At 43.8% G+C, this 26,702-nt stretch overlaps 1 protein-coding gene across 6 annotated transcripts in view; it reads left to right on the top strand.

The window, feature by feature from the left end:
* cdc42bpab (CDC42 binding protein kinase alpha (DMPK-like) b) overlaps window positions 1-26,702 on the top strand; it is an 87,098-nt gene that overhangs the window by 8,407 nt on the left and 51,989 nt on the right. For 5 of the 6 annotated variants that reach the window (XM_071919983.2, XM_071919984.2, XM_078289748.1 and 2 more), the window contains exon 2: window positions 21,130-21,221. In XM_071919983.2, coding sequence (XP_071776084.1) covers window positions 21,130-21,221 — 92 coding nt within the window. Of the gene's footprint in view, window positions 1-19,762; window positions 19,814-21,129; window positions 21,222-26,702 lie in introns of those variants that run through there. The other variant, XM_078289750.1, reaches the window with a different exon arrangement.

Below are 26,702 nucleotides of genomic sequence, written 5' to 3'. Positions count from 1 at the left end.
CAAAGGTGCTTGCTCACATACTTTTGTCTCTTCCCTATGCTCACTGAACTGGGGGTTTGTGTCAGTGAAGGGGAGCGCATCCAAACTGCTCTTTGTGAGCAGGATGCAAGTGTCAAGCAAAAACCAAATCAAGACAACAACTGAAAAATGCAGAACACAGACATTACTCCCTTTTTTCCATTCATGAAACTGTCTTCTGATTGTCTGGAATCTGTTGTAACAAAAACAACAAATAAATGGATAACAGATACTCCTCCATTTCCTATTTACGAAACAACTTTCTGTTTGTGAACAGGATGTGTCAAGTAAAAAATAAACTGACCAAAAATTCATAACAGACATCTCTCCATTCCACATAAGTAGTATCAGTGAGCAAGATGTGTCATGCAAAACAACAACATAGAGATAAAAAACAACAGGGTCCATATATCAACTCCCATATGAGGACAGTAAACATAAAATCAGATTATTCTCTTTTATCTCTTCAGAAATGAAATGCTCCAAGCAATATGAGCAGTAATCAAGGCAGGAAATCAAATCTTTTACTCCACCAGCTACGGCAGCTGGTGCATCCTAAAATCTACCAGCCACTTTTACTATTTTACCAACCAGCTAGACTTTTAGAATTTGATGAAACTGGCATGTTGCTGGTGGATGACGTTAAATTTCCCACCCTGTTAATGATTCTATTACAATTGTATGTCGAATTTATGTACTTGGCACCTACAGTGTATTACATGTCATATATATTGATGTGAAAAGGAGCCTCTTGGGGCGCAAAACACTCAAATTTTGGAGAAAACTTTATGTTTAACTGCTATTTAATCTAGGGATGGAATTTAAGGCTTTTTGGGCACTGTCCATAAAGGTTTTTTGGCTGCCATACCATTTCCACTAGACCCCATTCAAATTCTGGCTAGGGGTAACAATTTCACACTATCCTGGGTATAGAAGTACTAACTATGACAGGATAGTAACATTTCACAGATCTCATCATGTCTAAACTGTGTTGGGATTATTATTGCATTTAAATTAGACAAGGTTCTAAAATACCATGGACCTTGCTTTGAAAGCACATTTCAATATGCAATATGCTTATCTAGAGTCAGACCACACTCAATTGGTTTCCTAACTAAAAATGCCCTTAAACAAGAGGAAATCTTTGTTTTTCATTGTAAGAATCAAACGCCTTAAAGGTTTTTGATAAGCTTTTGTTGCCTTGAGATCAGGACTGATATAAAATTTATTTGGTACAGATAGGAAGTGTTTTTCGAGACCAAGCCCTTAAAGAGGAGGGTCAAAGACAGATTGCCAGAAGAGGAAAACACTCACAGTTTTAAAAACAATGCAAGTTCAGCCCAGCTTTTTTACTCAAATAAATCTATCAGCCTGGGTGTGTGCCTACTGGCCGGCCCTCCCCTGTCTCCGACCCCGGGATGAAAACTATTAGCTGCTCTTAAAACCAGAGCCCCCAGGAGCCTCGCCAGGGCACAAGTTCATAAATAACACGGAGGGAAACTTCAACATGTGATCTTCTCTGGTCTTTGGTTTCTCCTCCTCCAGTCCCTTCTCTCCTCCTTCTCGCTATCACAGGATGTTTCCCTAACGCACAGAGAGACAGCCAGGGAGTTTGGCACGCAACCCCAGCTGTAATAGTATGGGGAGATGCCAAGGAATCCGATTCACCTCTGCTCTTCTCTGGCTTGTACTTGCCGAGCATGTTAGCAGGGAGATAGTGTTTGTCTTTTTTTTTTTTTTTTTTTTAGAAGACTTAGGGGATTTTTGGACCTACACTCATTGTGGTTTCTGTGGGGGATCTGTTGTATTCCTGCTTTTCATCTATTATCGGCTGTTTTCTTTTTTTACCTTGTTCTAAGCATGTTTGAATATGAGTGCACAGTCGCACAAACTTTTGCTCTGAAGAAACCATGAATTTTAGATGGTCACGTCAACCAGCTAGTCATCCTAGATCAGTGCTCCTTTTCTTTTATGTTTTATGCATATGGGCCCTGCTCTCAGCTCCTTGCTCCAGCTCCCCCTCTGTCAGCCTGTTATTATGTCCTGACTCTCATTCACTCGCTCCACCACTTAACTACGTCATCAACACACATTGCCGCCAGTTACTTAACCGATCCGAGTTTGAATTGTACCCATAGATCACACTTATTGCGTTACCCTCTGAAGTTTGTTCATTTCAAAACAGAAAATATTTTGCGTTGTGATGCAGGTGTTGCATGTGTTGGATTCATTCTACTTGTGTATTAATAATGCACCCGTAAACAAACCTGAATGTTTATTTGCCCTGTACGTTACTAGCTCTCTGTGAGGTTTTTGAGATAAAGATTTCAAAAAATTATGTTACAATACTACAAACATTATGTTTTAGCCACAGGATCCTTGCATAGTACGATGCAAATAGTTTAAAATAATCAGAAATCCTATGCTCAAGTTACAACAAGGCTCCCTTTACAACTGTAAAACTGTGAAAATGCAGCTATATTTTGTATCTTTTCAATTTGGAAGAGCTCTGCTAGTGCCAGATCTTTGCTCAGGCCTTCTGCTCTTAGCCTCATGTTTGTTCTTAAAGGCATATGTGTGCTCTTCTGCTCTTTGAGTCTCCAGCCTCCTTTCCCTGCACAAGCCCCAATCCTCTTTTACCACCTAATCGTCTGAAAAATCTAGGCAAAACTCCAAACCTCTGGATGTGGCTGCTTTATGTCCCTCTGCACGTGCCGTAGCCAGCGCATCCCCCTGGCTGCTTTGAGCAGAGGGCTCAGCTGTGTGTGTGAAAGCGCTGACTCAGGCCCCAGCCCCTCATAGCTGGGCTGCCTGTGGAATTTGGAGCTGAGGTGCAATGTTAGGGAGAACAGCAGCTGTTTGGATGAGGCCAGGCCTGGCTCTTTGTCCGCCAGCACCACCCGCCCCCATCCACTCTCTCTCTCTCTATCTGTCTCCTCTTGCTAGCTCTCTCGCTCTCATTCTTTCCATCTCTCTCACTCTATCAATCTGCTATCTCCTTTCTTCGCTCAGTCTTCGCTCAGTCTTCATTGCTGTTATGCAATTGTTTATTTGGTTCCTTTTTTTCTTGATGCACTCCCTTCTCTCTCTCTCTTTCCCTTTCTCTCTCTCTCTCTCTCTCCACCTCTGTTTGCTCTCTCCTCCTGTCCTTCCCCTCCCTTCCTGCCTCCCTCAGCTCCTCTGCCCCCTCCCTCGCTCTCTCACAGACTGCCGTATCCCAGCTTTGCCTAGTGACAGAGAATGGTCGGTTTGTGTGTGTGTGTTTTTGAGAGAGAGTGTACGTTTTGTGCATATGTGTGCAGGTGGTTATGTGTGCCTAAGTCTTAGTGCATGTGTGTGTGTTAAAGTGTGTATGGCATGTACCAGGCAGTGTGTGTGTTGAGGGGGTGCATGTATTTGTACTTGTGGGGGCATGTTTGTATGTGTGTACTCAGTGTGTGTGAGAGAGAGAGGCGTGCAAAGGCTGAGTCGATCAGACAGTGCAGTCAGTCCAACCAGCAGTGTCCTGACAGCACAGAGCTGAGTTGCATCCCTAATAAAGCTTTTTTGCTGCATCCACACACACACACACACATACACACACACAGACACGCAAAGACGCGCTTTCATCCTCTGTCTCACGCTGCCATACTTCTAAAAGAAACCTCCTGCCAAGTAAAAAGGACAGGTATTTGCCCTTTGAAATTGTTCAAGCTAAATAAGGACTGCACACTTCAGTGGCTAAATTAGCTTCTTAGCAGGAGCACACACACTTTACTGCGGTCGCCTAGAGGTACGACAAGCAGGCTTGTTCGAATCCCAAATCAGCCGGAAAAATCTGGGTGGGACGGTGAAGAAAAAATGCTCTCCCCTCCCTCATTAGCTACTGTCAAGGTGCTCTTGAGCAATGCAAAACTATAAAGGCAGATTTATAGATCGGCGTTGGAAGTGTCACCGTTGCTACGTCGTAGGTGCCTGCGGTCCTGACATAGCCAGCAGAGGCTGCTGCTGTAACTTGCGTGCACCTCCCCAAAAATGTAACTTAGTGTAGGGCAACGCAAGACCGCAAGAACTGTGATTGGGCATATGAATATATTGATTTGTACGACACCTCATCCCCAAATTGTAAAGATTACCAGATGTCACTGAATTCGTGGTGAGAAATATCCAAGAACCTGGGCTTCAGAGAATCTAAACAAGACTTCTTCTGTTGTTTTACTTTTGTGTTAACAAAACATGACACTGCCATCTAGCTTTTTGGTGGTCTACGCGCAGTCACCAACACAGAACTATAAATGCTTGCACTACCATAGACATCTACAGTCAGTGTCATCTTAACGGTGAACCATAAATTAGCCTTAACTCTAAACTGACCCAGTGGAGCAGCTCAGTGGCCAACAGCAGAAGACTATGGTTGTATTGGGCAGGTCCAAGGTATGAATGTGTGTAATTGTGTGAATCTGAAGCACGTTGTCGCTGAAAAAAGAGCATGTGTGCTCACTCAAACGGTCCTGGATAAATAAGAGTTATTTTTATGGCATTTCTTAATTAGGTAATGAGAGAAGGGAAAAGGAGGGAAAGAGTGGGATAAAGAGGGGGAGAGAGAGAGATCGAGATAAAGAGAAACAGTTGATGAGCCCATGCTATTGGCCTGAACTTGCTGAACCAGAAGATATAGGCTACATTTGGTTATCTGAAGTCAGTTCGTCCATCTGTCCTGCTCTTTGTTCTCTGATTCAGTGCTGCTCACTATAGCTGACACTGATGGAGCGTTGCCCTTGGCTTATGGTGCGCTGGTGAATTTGACGGTGACCCGATCTATTTTTAGGCCTACCTATCTATACTGCTCAATGTATATGCGCATGTGTGGCATACTTTGCTTGTGTTTGCACGGTCACTTACCACCTATGTGTGTACACATTTAGAGGTGTGTATTTCACATCACTAGCATGTGTGTTTGTGCCTTATGTGTGTGCGCACCCACTGTACCGAACTTCCTGTCTTCATAGTGGAGACACATGACTCGAATAACGTCAGATGGGCGAGCGCTCTGTCAGCGGCGTTCATCCATCTTCCACCTGAATGACAGCCATTCACTCAGGCATGCCTCACTCACATGCCACTGATCTGCTCGTCCCTCAAGCCTTCCTCTTAGGCCTGAATCACCATGTTGTCTGGATGGATTCACGGTAATAAAATGAAGCCCCTGTGCTGTGCATCGCCTGCTAATCTGTTTACACGTTTATCTGTGAGCATGTTTCCTCCTCAGCACTGTGAAAGAGTCGTTGCATTCAGACAGTGCAAAATAAGGTAGTGGTTTTGTGGTTTACATATTGAAAGTTTTTGTGGGTTGCGTGTGGTGAGGAAGTGGTGTGTGTGTGTGTGTGTTTGTGTGTCTGCTCATGTGCACAAGTGCGAGAATGAGTGTGTAAGATCGTTTGTGTGTGAGTATGAGTGGATGCGTTCAAGTTTCCAAGTCTGTATGTTTCTGTGTATGTTATATGAAAGCTAGAGTTGTGGCTTTGTTTGCCCTATTCTTCTAGTTGGACACACACACTCATACACACACAGAGGAAGCCTCAGCTACTGCTCCTCCCCCTCCCTCTTCTTCTCTCTCTCTCCTGAGACGACTCGGTGGGGAAATCCTGTGGTCGCTCCGATTGTCATCTCAATTGTCTTCCACTGAGACATCTCTGCTGTTAAACCTCTATATATAGAGCCGTGCCTCATACACTGCTTCCTCCGTACATTTCACGTCATGATGGACGTGCAACAATTTGAGACAATGCTGATGGATGAACTTCATCAACTCCCCTGATAATTTTTCATGGAATTTTTGTTCATTTTTAACCCACTTATGTTATCCAAATAGATTTTTTTTTCACCCAGGTATCACCAACAAAACTTAACGGTGCCACACCGATTGTCTTTTGTTTTTTTATTTGTTTACTATGAGTTATTGAGAAGCTTTTAAGAACTGGATTCTTACAATGTTATCTAATATTTTCTAGTAGTTAATGGATCTATTCACTGTATTGAGGGAATCAGTTGAGCATGGCCATTTAGAAAAGTAAACGGCATGCACAAATGTTACATAGAAATGATTTACTGTGTAATAGAGAAATGTGCTGTCTTTATATGATACACACGCTGCATTCTGTTATCTGCTGTCACTTCCCTCATTACCCACAGCACTGCCCTTGCTTTTATGCCTCCTTGGTGACTAACACACAGACACACACACACACACACACACACACACACACACACACACACACACACACTCTCACCACCTCTCTTCCTCACTTGTAGCCCAAAATCTCTTCCACTCAGATTGTAAAATTGCTTCACGCTTCAATAGCTGTAATCCTGAACTTGAGTTGGGGTTAAAAATAATTAGGCCTAGGTTCTTACACACGTTTCTGTCCATAAATACTTAATTTACGGATATTTGGTGATAATTACCTTCTAAATACTCTGGATGGTTTAGCCCCCGTAGCTAGATGCTTAGCCTTAATTGCTTTGTTGAGTATCCATCCGTTTCCAAAATGCCTTATTTGTGCAAATCTGCTTCCCTCTAGACACAGTCCTGCCCTGATAAGGAAATGATGTAAATGAGGCAATTCCATAAATTATTATAATGATGTTCTAAAGGTCGCAAAATAGCTTAGCTGCGGCACCAAGGCGTGTATTGCCCACCACACAAAGACGAGTGTGGTTATCCACCCAATGAAGTCTTTCTATTTCAGTACTGTTGAGCTTTTAATTATTATTGTTGCAGTAGGACACAGTCTACAATTTCAGCTAATTAACAGTGTTACTGTAGGGCTGCATGATTATGGCTAAAACGATAATCCCAATTATATTTGTAGATATAGTCATGATTATTAATCATGATTATTAGTCTTGATGCCTTGAAGAGCAAAATTATTATACTGCACTTCTTGCATCCTATATCAGCGTCTCATTTATACTCAGCTGCATCATGCATTTTAAAATAGATGTTTAAACGTTTGCTAATATGCTTGTCAATATGATTATTAATTGTGGAAACTAAAATCACAAATGATTATACATCATTATTATGATTATACATAATTGTGCAGCCGTATGTTACTGTGACCCTAGTTTAACATCTGGATTCAAAGAAACGTGTAGCAGAAGACATTTCTTCTGTTGTGCAAACTGTCTTTAGTCCACCATCAACTCAGGAGGCAGTGGGCCAAAGTTACATTCACAGCCACATTTATGCTTCCTTCTCCACAACATATGAAATCTGTCTTTGGCTTGAGGTTACTTCGAAGCCAGGCCTGAACAGCCATATTTCTTTTTACCAATTTAAACAAAGCCTTTGTCTATGTGTCACTGATTAGCTTAGCCTGTAAGCTAAAGATAATATAAGATGAAACTTTAATGACCCCCATGGGGAAATTGGGTAGAATGCATGAATGAAAAGTGTGGATTACAGCATGGTGAGGGTGAGCATAATAAAAGCAGTAAAACTTACTGAGGCAAAGAAAGAAAGAATGCAGCATATGTATGATATGAAAAAAATATTGGAATATAAAATTATAAAAATCTCTATACATAACAATGAGAAGGGTGCAGTAATATGCTGAAATGTCTTTCAAATGTTTGAATTTACAGTATACAGAGGATGTGAAAATATGTGCGCTACATTCACATTACAGGTCTACAGGCCATACATATGTACTAGGCATGTAGATATGTATTGTAAAAGACTATTCATATTCAGTTTTAGATGTAGATAGATTTGGATATGAGCACTGCTAGCTGTCCACTTATCAAAAACTCTGGATGGAGCTACCATATATGCAGAAAAGACAAGGCGCATGTGCGTTATTGTCTGTTCTCAGGATCACTATCATTACCAGAACATATTTATAGATGGAGGCGGCATGTGTACAGAAAATGTGTCCTGAGATTTATGGCTTCTCCTATGCAGAGAATGTACAGAAATATGTGCAGATCAGAAAACTGTGCATGAAAACGTTGTATAGATCGGGCCAGAGCATCAGGAATTCAAAAATCAATCCACGGTAGTTTGTATAGAAGTGCAAGTACCCCGCTTAGTTGGCTGAGGCTGGGACCGTTTGGACACAAAGCAATGTAGTGTGATGGTTTTTGGCACAAATGAGTGCCTAATGGTCAGGCGGAGGATGAAGGTGCTCCGTAGCTGCATGAGGCCATCATACTGGGGATGGGAGGAGTTGTCTGAGTCTTGGTTTATGCTTTCTGTGTGGCTAGACACGCAGAGGCCACAAACCTGCCATTTGCGTACCTTGGCATTCATGCTTCTTGTGCTTCTCGTGACGACTGTGCGCCTGAAAACTCCAGTACTTTAGTGGTGGGTCTACTTTGGTGCTGTCCACTGGCTACAGGTGACTGATAGAACATGTACATGTCTGTTGCATACATTGAAAGACCTGAGCCTCCTTAAGAAGATCAGTCTACTCTGCCCTCTTTTGCACAGTGCTTCCATGTTATCAGTCGGGTCCAGTCTGTTGTTGATAGACGGCACGGTGGCTCAGTGGTTAGCACTGTTGCCTCACAGCAAGAAGGTCCTGGGAACCCCGGTCCGTCCCAGGTCCTTTCTGTGTGGAGTTTGCATGTTCTCCCCGTGTTTGTGTGGGTTTCCGCCGGGTGCTCCGGTTTCCTCCCACCATTAAAAAGACATGTATGTTACTTCGGTCAGTGCCCCTGACCAAGGCACTGGCAAAAAGAACTGGAGTTGGTCCCCGGGCGCTGTACTGCGGCTGCCCACTGCTCCTAGTGTGTGTATAGGATGGGTCAAATGCAGAGGATAAATTTCCCCACGGGGATAATAAAGTATACAAATACAAAAATAAAATACTTGCAGGACTACACCATCTCCACCTCCTCACCCTGGATTTTGACAGGGGTCAGTGGCTTCTTGCTCCATTAGAAATCCACCTTACTGACATTGAGCTGCAGATGGTTCTCCTTGCACCACCTGACGAAGCTCTCCACCAGACTCCTATCGTCCTCCTCCTTGCCCTCACTGATGCATCCAACAATAGAGGAGTTATCTGAGACCTTCTGGCGGTGGCATGACCCAGAATTGAATCTGAGTTCAGGGGTGTAGAGGGTGTACGAGTTTGGTGACAGTACAGTTGCCTGCGGTGCCCTGTGCTATTCTGCAGCAAGTCTGGCATACTGCTGTGGAAGCAGACAAACTGCAGCCTGCGGTTTATCAGCCTGCAGAGACAATTGGTGTCAGCGATCACCTAGATGTCTCACATCCTCGTCAAAACAAGGGCCTGTCCCGCTGTAGCCTCCCACGCTGACTCAATCTGCTTATCAGTGAGGTCATTAGTCTCGTAACCCTTATCTAAGTGTCTGCCTGCTACTACAGGGCCACCGTTTCCTCTTGCCAGCTCACGGTGTTGGGCCTGAGCTAGTGCGTAAGTCCTAAATGGATAAGGCCTGAGTTTTCCCTGCCTTTTAACTCTTGGATCACTTAATTTATTCTCCTGACCAGTTAAATGAAACTATACTGAATAGTTTTTTTCTTGTATAAGACGTTTCTGTTGTGCTCCGATAGTACCTTGGCCTTGCTTAGGATTTCTGAATGGGTACTAATAGTCTTGTTTCTTCTGAAAAAAATTTTTTTGTGCTTTCAGAGGATTATTAGGTCATGTTAACACCCAAGTATGGATAAGACAGAGCAGCTTCTGTGCTAATCTTTTAGGCTCTTGTGCAAAAGCTAGAACATTGTAACCATTGAAAAAAAACATCCCAAGTCCCTCTAACATCACAACATGGGGAAGGCCCAGGCCCTGCCTGTGTCTCTTTGTCTGTGGCCATTCATTAACCTTGCAACTTAGCCCTACTTTGCTCCCTGTGAAATGTAATTCATTTTTTTGTAGCGGTCACGTGTGTATCTTCCTCCTGCTCTGAACAGGAGGCGCGTCTTAACACGCCCAGCTGTAGCCAGATGCATATTTTCAGGATGCTTTTGGTTACAAGTCCCAGCACTGACACCTTTCTTCTCGAGGTTATAATTAGTAGCCAAGCTAGTCTTTTCCAGCCACGGGTACTGGTTGTGGCCTAGAAAGTGTCTGTTGTGCATGGCTGCAGTGGAGGGGGAAGTGTATATATAGCGTAGCATTTCGGTCCCCTCCATTTATTTTGGGAGCAGAAAGCGGTAATTTAGTGGTTTTCTTCAGATTTCAGTGTCAGTAAGCTACACAGCCTACCCATTATTCTTTTGACTTTCATAACAGCAGAGGCCACCACCTGCAATGGAAAACTGAAGCCTGTAGCAGTGTTGTAGTGAGGAATTCAATTTCTCTTTTTCAGGATTTCAGGACACAACACTCCCCTACATTTCTAATGGACATTTCCTGTTTTTCTGCCTTTTTCCAGTGTTTTTGTTTTTTGTTTTACCCTGATCTGACCACTATGTGTGTACACGTGCACACACACACACACACACACACACACACACACACACACACACACTATAATTTTGTCAACTAAGGACCTGGGTTACCTAATGTCCCTCAAAAAGTTATATTATTTGTTCACATTTTCTGCTGTCAGCCATTTAATATAAGAAAATAATCACTTTTTTCAGATATCTGATTTTGGAATGAAACTTGATGTGAACCACACTGAAGTTTCAACTGTATTAGAAAGCGCCTAGCATATTTAATAGCTAGCATAAATACTGCACTTTGTTCAGTGCAGTATTTCTCAAAATAGCAGCAGTTACAAAGTCTTGTTTTTTTGCTGTCTTACTCTTATTGTGTTATTTATAAACTTGAAATAAAACACTACTATACTTTAGGGCACAGCTACAGCCTTAAGGCAAGCCTTGCACTGAATGTGTACTTGTTTGTCTTCATCTAGCTTAAAACCAATTTATCTCCTAATGACAGATGATGATCCAATTTTAGGAGCTAAAACAACGTTTTCCTGTTCAGACTCAAGAGAAGGATTTTCCCCTGTAACGTTGGGCCAATCCATTCCATCACTGTGTTTTTCCAAAGATGGTGTACGCAAAGTTTTCTCTCTCTCTTTCCCACCAGAGCTGCCTGCTTCCATCTTAACTTTCCTTTTGGTCACATGGGTGGACGTTGCGCATTCAAAGGTTATGAATGGTCACGCGTAATGGAGGTGCTTGATACACCACACTGGGGAAATTTCAGGGGAATTGAAAATATGAAAAACACTTAAATATCGCTGAATTACATGATTAATAATCGTGGAAACATAAAATTGTGATATATGATTTTCAATAATTAATTGTGCAGCCCTAAATGCAAGCATCCACCATGAAAGGACCTGTGATGTTGCCCCTGTTTTCTGTCTGTCATTGTCCCCTCCATGGTCCCCCTAGCTCCAGGTCCTTCCTGTCGGCCCCAGCCTGAGCACACCTAGCTGGGCTTTTTCCCAGAGAATGAAAGGAAGCTTGGGTTACCTCCACCATGACACATATCGCCACAGGGAGCCTGCAGCCGGACACATCTTAATGCTGAATAGAAAAGACCTGGGTCATCTGTGAAGCAAATGGCACTCTTTGTTTGTTTTCCCCAGTGGCAGCAGCGGGGGGAGGTGTGTGTGTGTGTGTGTCTGTGTGTGTGTGTGTGTGTGTGTGTGTGTGTGTGTGTGAATATTTTTACCCATGTGTGCGTGTAAACAGACACTGTAGTTTCATTGTCAGTGTCATCTCAATGTTTTCTGAATCTCCCCTCCTCCCCCGCTCTCTTATTTCCCCTCCTCTCACTTCTCCTCACCACTTTTCTCTCCTCCTCTTTCCTTCTCTCCTTGCTTCTCCCCCCCCTTCTCTCCACACCTCCCTGCTTGTATTCCCACCCTCCTCTCTCCTCCTCTTTCCTCCTCCCCTGTCTTGACTTCTCTCCCCACCTCTTTCCTCCTCTTCCCTTTTTTCTTTCTCTCTTCTTCCCCCACCTCTCTCCTCTTCCCTCCTCTCTTCTCTCCCCATCTCCTTTGCCCGAAACTGTTAGAATTGCCCTTTCCATTTACACCAGCTCCACCAGAATTGCCCTTATCTATTCATGGCCTTATTAGTGTTATCCAATTCACTCTAGCTTCAAGGGTCTTTTTAAAATATGCCGTTTGGTGGACCCTTTCATCCAAGTGAGTGGATCCGTTTATAGTATGGGTGGCCCCAGTGGGAATCAAACCCTTAAATGGTGCAGTGTGAGTGCTGCGCTGTACCCATTGTGCCCCCCTCCCCCTCCCCCACCCTCCGACACACACACACACACACTCACACACACTTTCCACAGGCTAGCAGACATCTAGAGGAAAAAATCAGAGAGAGGATGTTATCATTGTGGGACCTCACAGGAGCCCAGAAATGGCAGTAGGAAGCTTGTGCAGTAGCATCTGTCAGGATATTTTCACACCACTGATGATGCCAAATCTTACTATTGTTAAAGTGATTGATTATAGATTGACTGATCACAAATTTCACAAGGTGCTGCTGCAGACTGAGAGGGTGGAGCAGCACCACTACATTCGTTGGAGAGAACCCTGCATTTTTACCAACTCGGTATTGGAAAAATATTGTCTGGGTTGTTGAACATTCCCACTGCACATGCCCTGTATTCCCAGCTCTGGTTCTTGTAACCACCCTGTAGTCTGCTAGTGTTTTTCCTTTCAGGCTGATGTGGGAGCTGTGGCCTGTGCAGGCTCTCAGAGTCTGCTGTAAAGTCATTTGTTCCTGGGATTGAGGAGCGAGTGTTTCTGCTGGCAGTAAAAGCGGCAGATTCACACAGCTGTCTGTGTCTGTTTCTCTGGTGGCCGCCTCCTGAGCCTGCAGCTCCTTCCAAAGTCTGAAAGCCATCCTGGAGTTAGTGCAAACATCATACATTAAAATTATGATTTTTACTAGATATTATAATCAGGAGTATTCATTTCAATTACTGGTCTCGATGATTTGAGGAGCAAAATTATTTTAGTGCACTAGATGGATATTCCAATATTCTACAATTGTTGGCGCTTCCACCACTAATCAATATGGCAGATAGTCAGGAAACCAAGGCTAGGTAACATGGCCTGCCGGGCGCCGTTATTCTCTCTTTATCTACAGTTGGTATCCTAAGGTTGTGTTGACAGATTTGTGTAAATCAACTTGTTTGCCATGTGGGTTGAACATGTCGATATGCGGGTCTGAAGATCTCTTTGAAGTAGTGGGAACACTTCCTGTATAGAGAGCAGAGACTGGTGTAGCCCTGCCTCTCTAAGGCAGTGTTTCTCACGTTGTCGGCCTGGGTGTATGCTCACTGCAGCAGGCTTTCAGTTGTGACACTCTCCAGATCTGATCTATTGTTTCATCAAGTCCTGCCCTCCTGTCTTTCCTTTGGTGTTTGTGGTTTCTTAATATTTCGGGAACATCCTGTTTGTGTGTTTACTGCAGTAGGGCACAGATTGTTCAGCTTAAAGACTCTCCGACCGTTCCTGCCCTCTTATTAGTGTGACGGGGGAGAAAGATGAGAGAGAGGGAAAGGCGGGAGAGAATGAGAGAGAGTGAGGGATAGAGGTGGACAAAGGAGGGGAGGGAAGAATGGAAATGAAGGGAGAGAGATAGGCGGAGAGGAAAGTAGGGAAGGGAAGAAGAGGAGAGATGGAATGAGAGAGAAATCAGGAGATGGAGGGTGAGGTGGAAAAGAAGGGAGATGGGGATTGACGGGAACTTGAGGTTGGGTGTGGGGTGGAGGGGGTGGGGAGGGGTAGGGGGTAGCAGCAGACAGACAGCATTTGCTCTGGGAATTCTGGTGTCACTGGTGTGCACCCTAGCATTAAATGCAATTTAATGCTCCAAAGCATGTTTACGTGCTATGTAAGTGATTCCCAGGCTGCCCTTCACGGATTTCCGGCGCTTATCAATGATTTAACAGCGTACCCCCATCTCTCTGGTAGTTGACATATATCATATATGGCAAAATACATGTCGGGGCGCTGTCGGTGCCCCCTGGCACTGCCTGTGGGGATCAGACAGCTTTGCGTTTGTGTGTGTGTTGTGTGAGAGAGCAGTAGACCGAATAGCCTATGTGTCTTTTTTTGGAACCGATCCTGCCTGCCTACACATCTGTTGGGAGAGCCTCTGGCTGTGACATGAAGGGGCCTGGTTCAATTTCCATCTGTAATTTGGGTAATTTACTGGATGTTTTTAAGCTACTTGCAATTGAATTGCTAAAAGGGCCGTGTTTTTGAAGTGCCCCCGGCGCTGAGTCACTTTCCCTTTTAAGGACTAGGTTATTACAATCACACAGCCTTAGTTTTCCTTTGATGACCTTGGCGTGCTATTTATTCAGCCTTCAGTTAGTCCTATTTATCTGGCCTTTATTTAACCAGGAAGTACTTTTGAAATGAGGCGGCTTTTATTTCTGAGACCAAAGCCTTTGTATCTATAAAATTAGCAGTGTGAGGTCTGGAACAGTTTTTAACTTTTCACTTTTCTAAAAATAATAAATAAATAAATAATTCTTCATTTGACTGCTAAGCAGTTTTGGCCCACAGCTTTCTGGAACTGTATAAGCTTAGCAGCTTACTGGACTTTCTGTCAGGAAGCTTTGGGAACGATGGGACATGGCTAATTTCAGTGGCAGAACTCTAAACAGATTGCTGTAGGAGAAACCTATTACAGGAACTGGTGGGCCCAGCGTGAGTTGGCTCTGGGGTTTCTGCTGACACAGTGGCACTGAAATGTCACTGACGTAGCCATTTTGATTTGGAAAGTAATGTAACAGACAGTCTAGCAGAATAATTCCTGTGAAGTGATTAAAGCCCCGAGTGTTTTTTATGATGTATTCTTCTTAAGAAAAGCCAATGACCATATGACCGCACAGGGAAATTACAAGCTGTTAAAATCTTTATAGGTTGATTTTGCAACAAAAGAAGAAAACTTGTGATCATGAGATTCCTAGAGACAGAGACAATTGCTTTTTTTTGTTTTACCTGAATTTATCCAAGAATGACCACATACACCCCTTTTTTTTTTTTTAGCAATGTTCTGCTTCATAGTCACACAGTTACACACATTCACACCTGTTAGCAGCCCAGTACAATCACAGTCTTCTGCTACTTGCCAGTGGAGCTGATTCACTTTTCCCACCCAGATTTTTCCAGCTGAATTCAAACAACAGTCTCCCACCAACCCTCAGAAGTATCCATTGACCATGAGACATAATTAGGAAAAAAAGAAATCCGGCCCTTACTCATGGCTGGCTCTTTATAACGTTGGCACAATCATAGGCCATAGTCAGTCAGGCCTATCGTTTGCTCCTTTTTTATGACATGGAGTATTTCCTCGGCAAAGGTTTACACAGTCTAGGAAAACTCCCTGGCCTGCTTACGAGGTGTGATAAGTCCGCCCCCTCCAGCGGTCCCGCCACGGTCAGAGGGAAGGAAAGGCCATTCCCAGGTCTCTTTCTTCTTCCCTCCCTCCCTCTCTGCCTTCCCTGCTCTTCTTGTCAGGATCTGGGAAGCCCTGCTTGCTCTTTCTCTGTCTCTCTCCCCCATTTCTCTCTCTTTCTCACCCCCCATCTCCCTCCCTGTCTCTCCTGCAAGCGGCATTTTTGTGTCGTTACCTCACTGTGGTTGTAAATAATCCCTGTTATGGCTTCCAGATGTCCCTCCGTCCCACTCTGGAATTGGGGCTGGGGTTGGAGCGCTGTACGGATGTAAGGGTTGGACACTTACTGTAACTAGCTAGCACTGCTGACTGGGGCTGAGATGTGTTTTCTCGCTCTCACTCTCACTCTCTCTCTACCCCAGTTTCACTTTCTCTCACGACCTAAACTTTATTTTGTCCTTTATTCTTTGTTCTGTCTCTGTTCTATCTCTTTTTCTAACTCTGTCTTTCTCTGGCTCTTTATGTCCCACTCTTGTCCTCTCTTTCTCTGACTGTCATTCTGTCTCACTTCTATCAACTTCTCTCTCTCTTCCTGTGTCTCTTTCTGTCCTCTCATTTCTGTCAGTCTCCCTTCCTCCTTTAGCTTCTTTCTCTCTTCCTTTTTGTCTACCTTGATCATCTCTCTTACTCAAATTCTCAGTGTAGCTCCTCATCTTACTTATTTCTTTCCCTTCCCTTTGCACTCTCCCTCCCCGATTCCCGCTCTGCTGTACTTTCTTCAAGTAGCGAGGGAAAAGTAAATATACATTGGCGCAATGTAGGCGCTTAGGGATGCATTACTCACACATAGCCAACACGCATGGGCACTGACACACGCACGCACACACACACACACACACACACACACACAAGACAGGAACACAAAGACACACACGCAAACCGTGCATATGTAACACACATATAATACTTCTTACACTCTTAGCCGACACACAGACAGCACACACACATGCACACACTCAAAACACACCATGGAAAACACCCAGTGTGAGGCTTGGTTGTGAGTATTGAGCATATCATTTGTGGGCCGGCTGCTAAGTGAACACACTTGCCTGTAGTTACCAACTTTCACACAAAAATGGCTCTGACTTCTCTCCTTGGTATGGAGCGAGATGGGCCTGATAACCGCTCAGCATTTTGGGCCAAACCAGTCTGGCTGTGTGGATTAGCTGGCGTCACTCGTGTTTTTCCAGTTTCACTGCATCCTAGGGCCTCGTAGTGAACATGTGTGTGTGTTTTGCACAGGCAGCGTGTGTATAGCCTACGTGTGTGTGTGGATGTGTATCTGTGTGTCTTTTCGTGTGAGTGTGCCTGCTCAATGCGTGCTTATGTCTGCGGATGTCTACCCCACAAAGCACTCAATATGTTTAAAGTGACTGACATGTCATCTTGTTCCAATCTTGGCTCACCAGCCCTACACATTGCAAAACCCTCTGAAAACAAAGGGCCCCAGTCACGCCAATGCTTGGATATGCACCTTTCAAAGCGTTGTCAAGGGCTCCTACCACACCTCGTCATAGCAACCGTTGCTATGTTTAGGCCTACTGTATATTTTGCTAGTGAGTTAAGATATATGACAAAACTGTGTGGTATTTTTTTCATTGTAAAAAAGGCTGCAGTGTCACTATGAATCCAACTCAGCCGTAGGAAAAGAGCACAGACATTGATCCCTAGGTAAATGTCGGTGAGCTTAGCAAGTGTAGACAGTTCTTGCTTGACTCAGGGTGTTTTATATGTTGACCCTGCATATTGAAATATTGGCCCACTATTTCCAAAACACACACACACACACATGCAAACACACAATTGAATTCCATGTATAAATCACAGGCCAAAGCAACATGTTAATAGCTGCTGTGTGTTTCGATAAACCACCTGCTGTTGGAGGGGCGGCCAACATTTTTTCTCTCCCGAAAAGCAATTGATATAATCTGCTGTGGTGTTTCTACCAAGGCTAGAGCTAGACAGCCACCAATTATGTGTCAGATGTAGATGTAGGGAGCGGGTTCTTTTTGTGTGTGTGTGAGAGGGCGCACACATATTTGTATGTGTCTATGTTTGTGTGTGTACTTTGTTGTGGACAGGGCCTGTGGGCTCCTGGCTCAGAGATGAAAGACATTTCTCATGTGGCTGGTTTAGCCGAGCTCCTGAGTCAGCGTGCAGCTACTAATCAGTAGACTAGAGTGTTCTCCCTCTCAGCTAGCCTGACTCCATTCCCCCACTGCCTAGCCTCCCGCCCCTTTCTGCTCTCTCGTCCAATCGTTCTGAAGTGAATTAGGCTAGATGTGAAGGCTAGATCGTTTGGCTCACAGCTAGATATCAATAACCAACCCTATCTTTGTCAGATCAGTTTAGCTGAAGAAGACGAGGTGAAGAAACATTGTGGTGTAAATTATTGAGATCTGGTACCGTTGTCTTCCCAACAGTACTGGTCTTTGCTTTTGAAGTCATTGACTATTGAACCGTTTTGGGATGTCAGCCGAATGGGAAGTTCCTGCATTGGTCAAGGTCTTGGTGCTAACATCTAGATTAGTCTATATCGTATCAGTTATTGTTAACCATTAGGAAGGATAGTGCCTTTTGTGTTGACAAGGGAGGGGGGTAATTAGATCGCCTGGTTGTGTGCAGAGTGCTGGATTCATGGAGCCAACTTCTTGAGATGAGAGTAGTGCCTTGTTAGCTTCAGTGGCTAATGGCTAGCTAGCATTTATTGTTATGGCTGTCCTCAGTTAAACCTGTAGAATCTCTGGATATATCTGTAGAGGTATAGATGTTGTAATGCAGTTAACATAGCAAGGCTTTATTCACTTCTACAATGCCAAGTTATTGCACAGAGATTCCAAAGATGTATGCTCGCTCATAGGAAAATGTGGATAATAAGAGGTTTAAGACTTTCCAGCTATTAGTGATGTGGTAATGACACTGTACACTGTTAGAAAAAGAAGAATGTCCACACCGAAGCTTTTGACACAAAAATCAGAGGGATTAAATGTAGAGATCACTGAAGTGGCAGAAAAACTGATTTTCTTGCAAGAACAAAAAAAAATTGTTTACACCAAAATCAGTTTGTTGTCAGCAGCAATTTTTACTTTTGCATTATAAACCTCAGTGTAAACTGTGTGTTCCTCTCTTTTTGATATATTTAGCATTTAATTGGAACCTACGCACATGTAGCTGACAATTATATGGACTTGTTTTTGAAGAACACCGATACATCCCTTGTGTATTATAATAATCACCGTCATAAATGGCGTCTCAGACTTCAATATTCAGTGAAGACACATTGCGAGTCAGTGAAGATACACTAGCAGAGATGAAACTTTCCAACGATAAACAAGGTGTGCATGACATCAACCTTGCATACAGATGAAGTTGTTTTTTTCTCCTGACTGAAGAAAATTTCTCCTCTCTCCTCCCCACACAGCTTCAGTGTTTAAATAGTGAAAATGGGCAAAAACACCATTTCATATTTTAAGTAGATTTAATAATTTGTCAGCCCATCTCACAGTTTGAGATGGGCTGTGTGCTTGACGTTATGCAGTCAGTTAAGTCGGACAGGTGTTCATTTTGCCAGTTGTTTCAGTCGTCTCTGTATTATCTTGGGGCTTCCCATCCATTCTCGTCAGCCAAGTCACCATCGGATGCGTCCACGGTTGGCAAGTAAACTTCTGGACCTTTATCCGTCCTCTGTCCTTGGTCTTATTTTATTTTGGAATCGTACTTAGGCCGTTGGATATTGCATCAAATGTGTCACGGGGGACACAAGAACGCACAAGCATGCATTTTTAGAAAGACCGATTCAGTCGTTGTCACAGCCATGTTCATAAAACACAAGTAGGTGTTGCAGACTTGTGGTGTTGTCCTGGCCAATTACCTGCTGCTGGCCTGCCTACTTAAATCTAGCATGGTAGGTTCTGCCACTTAAAGTAAATTTTAAGCTTCTGGTCTTCTCACTCTCTTGTGATTACAGGAAGTAAAATAAAGTCACTAAGCGTGCTTTTCCCACGTCAGGTGTAGCCTCCATCCTACGCAGTGGGATGGCTGAGCCGTGTGTGTATGTATAGCCTATAGTCGTGTGCCAGAGCATGGCGCACTGCGCTCGCCCCTGTATTCCCTGTGCCCCCCGGCCGTGGCATGGCCAGGCCAGCTGTCAGCGGCGGTGGGAGGGCGGGCGAGGGAGACTGGGAGAGAGAGAGAGAGAGAGGTTGTTGAGCTCTCAGTGGCCTGTTTGTTTTATTTCGGCAGGCATTTCCCTTTTTCACAGTGGGAGAATGTCCTTTTCCTGAACAGTGAAGGTTCTGTGAAGTCATGGCAACCAGACGGTTTTAGCATGATGATTGGCCGATGAGGGATTGCAGAAGGGCCCAGAGTGCCAGCTATTGGCTGGTGGTCAGTTCCCACACACACACACATTATGCAGCAGCCAAGAAGAAAACAGATGTTTGTAAAGTAGAGGGAGATTGCTTCTTTGTTAAGCAAAGTGGCTATGGAAAACGCACATATGTAAGCATGTGTATTTATTTGTATGTGTATGCTTGCTTGTCTGTATGCAATTAATACTAAACAAGGCTAATCCTGCTAAAGCCCTGCTTGGGTGTTGTGAGTCAGCAAAACCTTTTTAAAATTACAAGTGAATTTGGCATGAATTCCATATTTCTACATGTTTCTGTCCATATTATCGGAAAGTCAGCATATCAGTGTAACCAATAGGCTGACCTAGGTGAACTTGAGCCAATCCAGGTTATCCTAGGCATGCTGGGATCATGTAAACCAGGAAGTGGTTGAATAGCTCCCCACAAATGAGGGAAATGCTGACTTTGTCGGCCATAGATGGAATCTCTGTAGCTTTGTGAGAGAACGCTGCCGACCCTTGCAGATCCCTCCCAAGTCCTTTTTCCACCAGGAACCATAACCACAGGGATAACAATAGGTGGCTTTATCATTCGGCCTCTCTGTGTCCGGTGTAGCGTGCTATAAAGATCCAGGTGGTCACTCACACTTTGATAAAGCCCGTTTTGAACAGCATGGCAGCCTTTTATGAACTATCGGGAAAATGGCTTGTCCCAGGTGGATTACCACATGACACAAGCACAATTTGTGTCTGCAAGTCTTGGTCACAGGGAAAGAATAAATTTACTCATTTTGGATCCCGGGCACACAGAAAATGTCTAACAATCACTGTTGCAATTACAGTCTCTGTCCTTAACCTTTTCCCCTAGCCATTCATTAACAACAGTTTTTGCTGGTCTTTATACAAAGTCCATTGATACGTTTTGGTTGATTTTGAATTTTGGTTGATAATAAGAAAATGGAAAAGGATGCTCTGATAATAGAAAAAGGATGAGACAATGTTTTTGATTAGCCTACATAAAATAAAGTTAGAAAAATAGAAGCAGATTAAAGCAGATTAATATGTGAATTGAAGCATCACTGTTGTGTTGTAGCTCCCTTGCTATTTCCCTGTGCAATCCATCTCTTAGTCTGTGATCCAATCAGTCGATCCTCCTTACACCCTCCACCCTGCATGTTTATTTCATGAAAAAATTATCCAGGGACTGACCAGAAAACTCAGTGCTTCATATAACCTGACTTTGGTGGCCTAAAAGTTATAGCAGTTTGAAAATTTCTATCCTCTTTGCATAGCGCTATATGTCCCTATTAGTGGATTCGGATTTACCCTAACTCTGTCTTCTTTCTCTCTGCAGCCAAACCCTTCACTGCCAAGGTGAAGCAGATGCGCCTGCACAAGGAGGACTTTGAGATCCTTAAAGTGATTGGACGAGGAGCCTTTGGAGAGGTAATATACTTCCTGGTTTTTATACTTTCAATAGACAACTTGCATTACAGTGCCAGAACAATACTTGCAACAATACACCAGGGTAAATGTGAGGAACCTGCAGTTCCTCCCCTTCTTCTCTTTTTGCTCAAGAAACAGGTGTCATAGGCTAGTTTGGAGCATTTTGTAATAGATGCATATTCTGCAATGTATGGTTTTTAGCTACTCATATTTTTAGCTACTCGTGTTTTAATATCTGGAGCCTCCTTCCTTGAGGTAGAGATTTTGCAATATGATCATTGGACAATACCTGCCAGGAAAAGGCTATTCTCTTCTGTACTCAAAACTAACTTATTTAAGCTATAAAAGCCAGTTTGGTGCGTTTGATAGTGAAATTAGCTTGTGCTGCATTCCAGTAGTGGTGCGCACTGCTACATGAGCATGACTCTACTTGCAGCTTGAGCAAAACTTCTTAGCCCCTCTTTCACACTTAACCCGCGAAAATCAAATGAATTAAAGTGCCACTGAAACCATCACCTGTGTTTTTCTTAGCGTGTGCCTGTGGGGAGGCTGAAATACAGTTGTCACTGGGTTTCAGGGAGTGATGTCAAAGCTGGGGAATGTTGGTGGGACAGGTAGTGCAGTGCTTAGCCAAGACTCTTACATAATGTCAGCGTCCTGTAAAAATCTTGTTTCTCCAATTTGACCATTTTCATCTTTTTATTTATTTTTTTATTTTCAAAATGCATTGTAAACAGAATGGGGAAATGAACAATCCCCACCAGCCAGATGCTGGTAAACACTAGGTTGGTAGATTTGTCTACTCTAGTTATCACTTTGGCAGGTAACCAACCGTCTTTTGGAAGTTGGTTCATCTTCCAAAACATCAATGTGGCTGCTAAAATATGGGCTGGTAAATTTTTGAATCTATCTCCATTCGTGAAAAGTTCACTCTTTGAAGCTATAAGGTTTCTGCTGGACATGGAGGCTATGGGACATATACTGTAGGTGTGTATTGCGTTATGTGATGTGGCAGGAGACCACACACACACACACACACACACACACACACACACACACACACACACACACACACAAACATACTGGAGGTCCTGGAACCTTGCCCAATATTCCAGGCCCCCCCTGGCTTCATCTAAGTTTCTTCTGAGGTTTTATTTCATGCGGACTGGATGAGCCACAATGCAGTGCCCTCTAGCATGTACCAGAGGTGTCTGCTGGGGACAAGGTTTTGCATACCCCTATGTCATGCAGTTATTTCTGGATCATCTTAGTAAAAATCAGAGGCATAGAGGCATATACTACAGCATATGCCTACATTAGGTTATCCACCCTCTAGTCTGTTTTCAGAGCTGTGTACTGCAAGAAAAAGAAAGGACAGATAGTGAGTGAGAGAGAGAAAAACAGAAAGAGAGAGAGACAGAGAAAGAGACAGACTGACAGATGGAGAGCGAGACAGAGTTGCCTGCCAGCACGTAGCTGAAGTACCAGCACTAAATACTAATGTTCTGACTTCAGCCACTGCAGGGACCTTTGGTATGTGCCTGTGTGTCTGAGTCATGTGTCTCTCTGTGTGTGTGTGTGTGTGTGTGTGTGTGTGTGTGTGTGTGTGTGTGTGTGTGTGTGTGTGTGTGTGTGTGTGTGTTTTGGGTTAGTGTGTGCAGCCGTGTGGTGTGACCCACAATAGTGCTACCTTGTGGTAACATTCCAGTGTCCTTCCAGCAAGCCAGCTGTGCTATTATGGGTTTCATATATAACCAAAAAATTAGGTTAGCTTGAGAGGCATCATGATTATCACACGGCTCCAATTTTTATTCACCTGATGTACGAAATGTACTGGGTGCAGCGTGTCGTAATTTGGATGCTACCATAATAGTACAATAGATTTAGGCATTTATGAGGTGCAGCTAACCAGCTGCCAGCTTTTCTTTATGGCTGTTGGCATCACAAAGTTATGAAGTCTTACTATTTTACAGTCGGATGACAGTGATGGCGGCCAGCCGACCAAATGTCAGACCAACCAAACACAGAAAAGGTTTTATTTTGGGATGGTCTCATAAACATTTGAAAGGGCTGAGATTGTATGTAGTAATTTATGTAAGATTTTGATAACAACTGAGCATGGAACTGAGACAGGGAGACACAGATGAACAGAAAAACACAGATAAACATAGAAACAGACAGACAGAGAGATGAACAGAGAGACAGACGGCCAGAGACAGCAAGAAAGACAGACTGAGATAGAAACAGACCTAGACAGACACAGGAACACAGAAGAAGAAAAACTTGAGAGAATCAAAGGGAGGAGAGAGAGCTTGAGAGCAGGATGTTTTGATTTCATCCTCCCATTGTCAGCAGCAGGGAGAGAAATGGTGCGGGTGCGTGACGTTGTGGAGCTCTCCTGGTGAGCGGAGCAGTGTGCACTGGCCTGCTTAAATTCCCACTGGGGCTACACTTGCAAAAAATTTATGCACTCATGGTAACTGGTAAATTGCTTTGGATTCAGGGGCCATCAGATGGTGTTATACATTATGGTATTGTTGGCTGGGTGCAGCTAAAAATGCCAACATAGGTTCGTAAAACACCACTTATTCAAAACACTAGCCACCAGCCAAATGCTTGTAAATATGGCCTTGGCTGGTAAGTGTCAATTCTGCTAGCCACTGGCAGATAGATAGTGTGTTTTCACTCTGCCTTTGCTATTCAGAAAGCTACTTCAGAAATTAGATTAACCACTGTGGCCGAGTAACAAAAAAAGTGTGTTTCATGGAATGCTCCCAAATGATAAAACCAAATTTGAAGACACATTTGAAACTCCCAGCTCACAAATCATCCCCAATGTGATGAAAAGCATCAACAAAAAATAGTTTGTCTGGCAAAAATAGACTGTCTTGAATAGCAAAATAAGTAAACCGTGGCTAGCGCTGTTTAGTAGACACCAGGCTAGAGAGAGAGAATAAGAGGAGGAAAGGAAGAGTAGAGAGAAGAAAGGAGAGATGGAGAAAAGGACAAAAACACCAAGCCTCTGCCAAGAACAGTGTGCTCCTCCCTGTCCTCCTCTCCTCCTCCTCCGTTCCTCCTCTCCTCTGGTGAGGGATCACTAGGGGAAATCCAAACAGTGCAGGAATGTTATCATTGTATTGCATTAGCAGCATTCCCCAACTCATTTAATAGACTGCAGACTCCTCTGTAGCATGGGCGCCTGTGTTTGTTTCACTGCTCGTCTGTGTGTGTGTGTCTACTTACAAATGTCTGCATTCTTGTGTGTTTTATATCTGTTTTTTACGTATTTCTGTGTGCATTTTTATCCGTGTTTATGCATATTTCTTTGTGCAATCAAGTGTGTGTATGTGCGTATGTGTCTATGCTAAACATCTGTAATTGCCTGCGTGTGTTAATCATCTGTGAGAGAGAAATTGTGAGAAACAGATTGGTGGTTTTGAGTTTTCCCCATGCCAGAGAACGAAGCCAGGAGAGAAGAAACCCATTTCCATCTACAGTATCTCTCTATCTTTGTCTCTCTCCTCTTTCTTTCTGTCTCGTCTTCTCGCTGTGATGGAGAAATACAAGCTAAAGTCGCATCTAAAAACCCGTTTTCTGTAAACTTTCGGTCCAAGACACAGTGGGTTGTAGCTTGAGTCATTCTTGCTCATCAATTCCTCTGATAGCAGGGAGCAGTATGAAGCAATAACTAAAAAGCTTTTATTCCAATTTACCCTGAACTGTAACTGTGGTTCTCATGACATTTTTTCCGCTGAAAATTGGCCTAGTACAGAAGCCTACAGCTCTTGGCATATATATCCTGCCAACTAGCAAGGCAACTATCTTTCCCTTTCTCTCTCTTCTTCCTTTCCAGTTACTTCCAACAACTTTTCCGACTTGCTACTTGCTCTATTGTCAGAGCTAGGTGCAGTCACAGGCACATCAGTAGACTCCCAGAGGGCAGCAGGGTGGCATAGGGATTAAGGAAACTGTCCTTCAACATGACAGCCCACGGTCAATTCACCAGTGACAACCAGCATCCGCCCTGCTACAGTGTCCTTGAGCAAGACGCTGAATCTCTACCTGCTTCAGAGGCGCTCTTCTGTTACTGACCCTAAGCTTTGACGTGAAGTAAAACATGAATTTCTCCGTCAGGGATCAATTCTAGCCAAAGAAAAAAGAATCAGGCTAAAAACAGTGCAGCCATGACTTAAGTTTGCATGAACATGTGCTTAGGCCGCCACAGTTTGCAACGGTTTACCACAGTGCAACTTGGGCAGCTCCTTTTTTGGCTAAAACTGAAGCCAGAGTTGAGGAAGTTTGTCATGGTAATGCTCGGCAATTACCAGCGCAGGGAAAGATGGCAGTGGTTATTCTGAAGGCACAAGTGTGTGTTTGTGACTGTGCATATCTGCGTTAAGAGTGGGTGTGTTTGTATAGTCTACCAGTAAGGGCCAATTAATACTCCAAAATCAAGAAGTGGTCCATCTGGGAGCTAAAACAATTGTAGCAGAGTTTTTTTGGGGCTGTTTGATAAGTTGCTTTCTTAGTGCTACTGCGCATAAACTTTTTCGCATTCTTCCCAGTGAACACAACAAGTTTTCAGTGACTGGCCACCTCTCACCTACTGTTCACATCTGTACAAACCTGTCCATTCACTGTTGATTTGTGCCCATTTTCAAGTTATTAGAAATAGTTATTAGAACTGTGGTGGGTTTTTTTTGTTTTTTTTCAGACCTCTTTCAGACTTTGCTAGGAAGCATGAATCAAATTTAAGTGTCCCAGCTCTGTCTGTCACTGGGTGTGTGTGTGTGTGTGTGTGAGACAGAGAGAGAGAGAGAGAGAGAGAGAGAGAGTGAGAGTGGGTGTAAGAGGATCCAGGTGGTGTGCGTCTATCGGCCTCCGAGGTCAACACCTCAGTGTCCAGGGTCACTTCCTGTCCCCGGTTTCCCCTTCCTCTCCTCCTTGGTCTTACTTTACTATCCCTCCCTGTCCTTCTTCCCTCTTCTACCTCACTTCTACCTCACTGCCTTCCCTCCCTCCTCTAACTCCCATTCTTCTCCTTTCTCTTTTCTCCTCCTTCCCTTCCTTCCTTGCATCTCTCTCTGCCCACCAAACTCATCCGTTCTTTCCTTCCTCTTCCAACTCTTTATTTCTTCTTCCACTCCTCTTCCTTCCTGCGCCTTTCCTCCAACTGTCTTTTTCTCCTCTTCCTCTTTGGCTCTGTCTCTCTTTCTCTACTTGTCTTTTCCTCCTCTTCCTCTTTGGCTCTGCCTCTCTTTCTCTCCTTCTACATTCCCAATTACTCTCACCCTTAAGATTTCCCTTCATTCCTGATTTCTTCCCCATTCATCCTTTCATTCTACTCCTCCTCCCTGTTTCCTCTTCCCCAGCCTTCTGTGCTCCTCTTTCCCCATCCGTTCACATGGGACGTATTCAGATCATTGATTGGCTTCAAAGGAAACATGGATAATGGATGGACAGATAATGGGATGGTTTTTA

The sequence above is a fragment of the Centroberyx gerrardi genome, chromosome 18 (assembly GCF_048128805.1).
Source record: "Centroberyx gerrardi isolate f3 chromosome 18, fCenGer3.hap1.cur.20231027, whole genome shotgun sequence".
In the NCBI taxonomy this organism is placed as follows: domain Eukaryota; kingdom Metazoa; phylum Chordata; class Actinopteri; order Beryciformes; family Berycidae; genus Centroberyx; species Centroberyx gerrardi.
The sequence above is the reverse complement of the archived record's forward strand: the minus strand, read 5'-3'. Positions and strand labels throughout refer to the sequence as shown.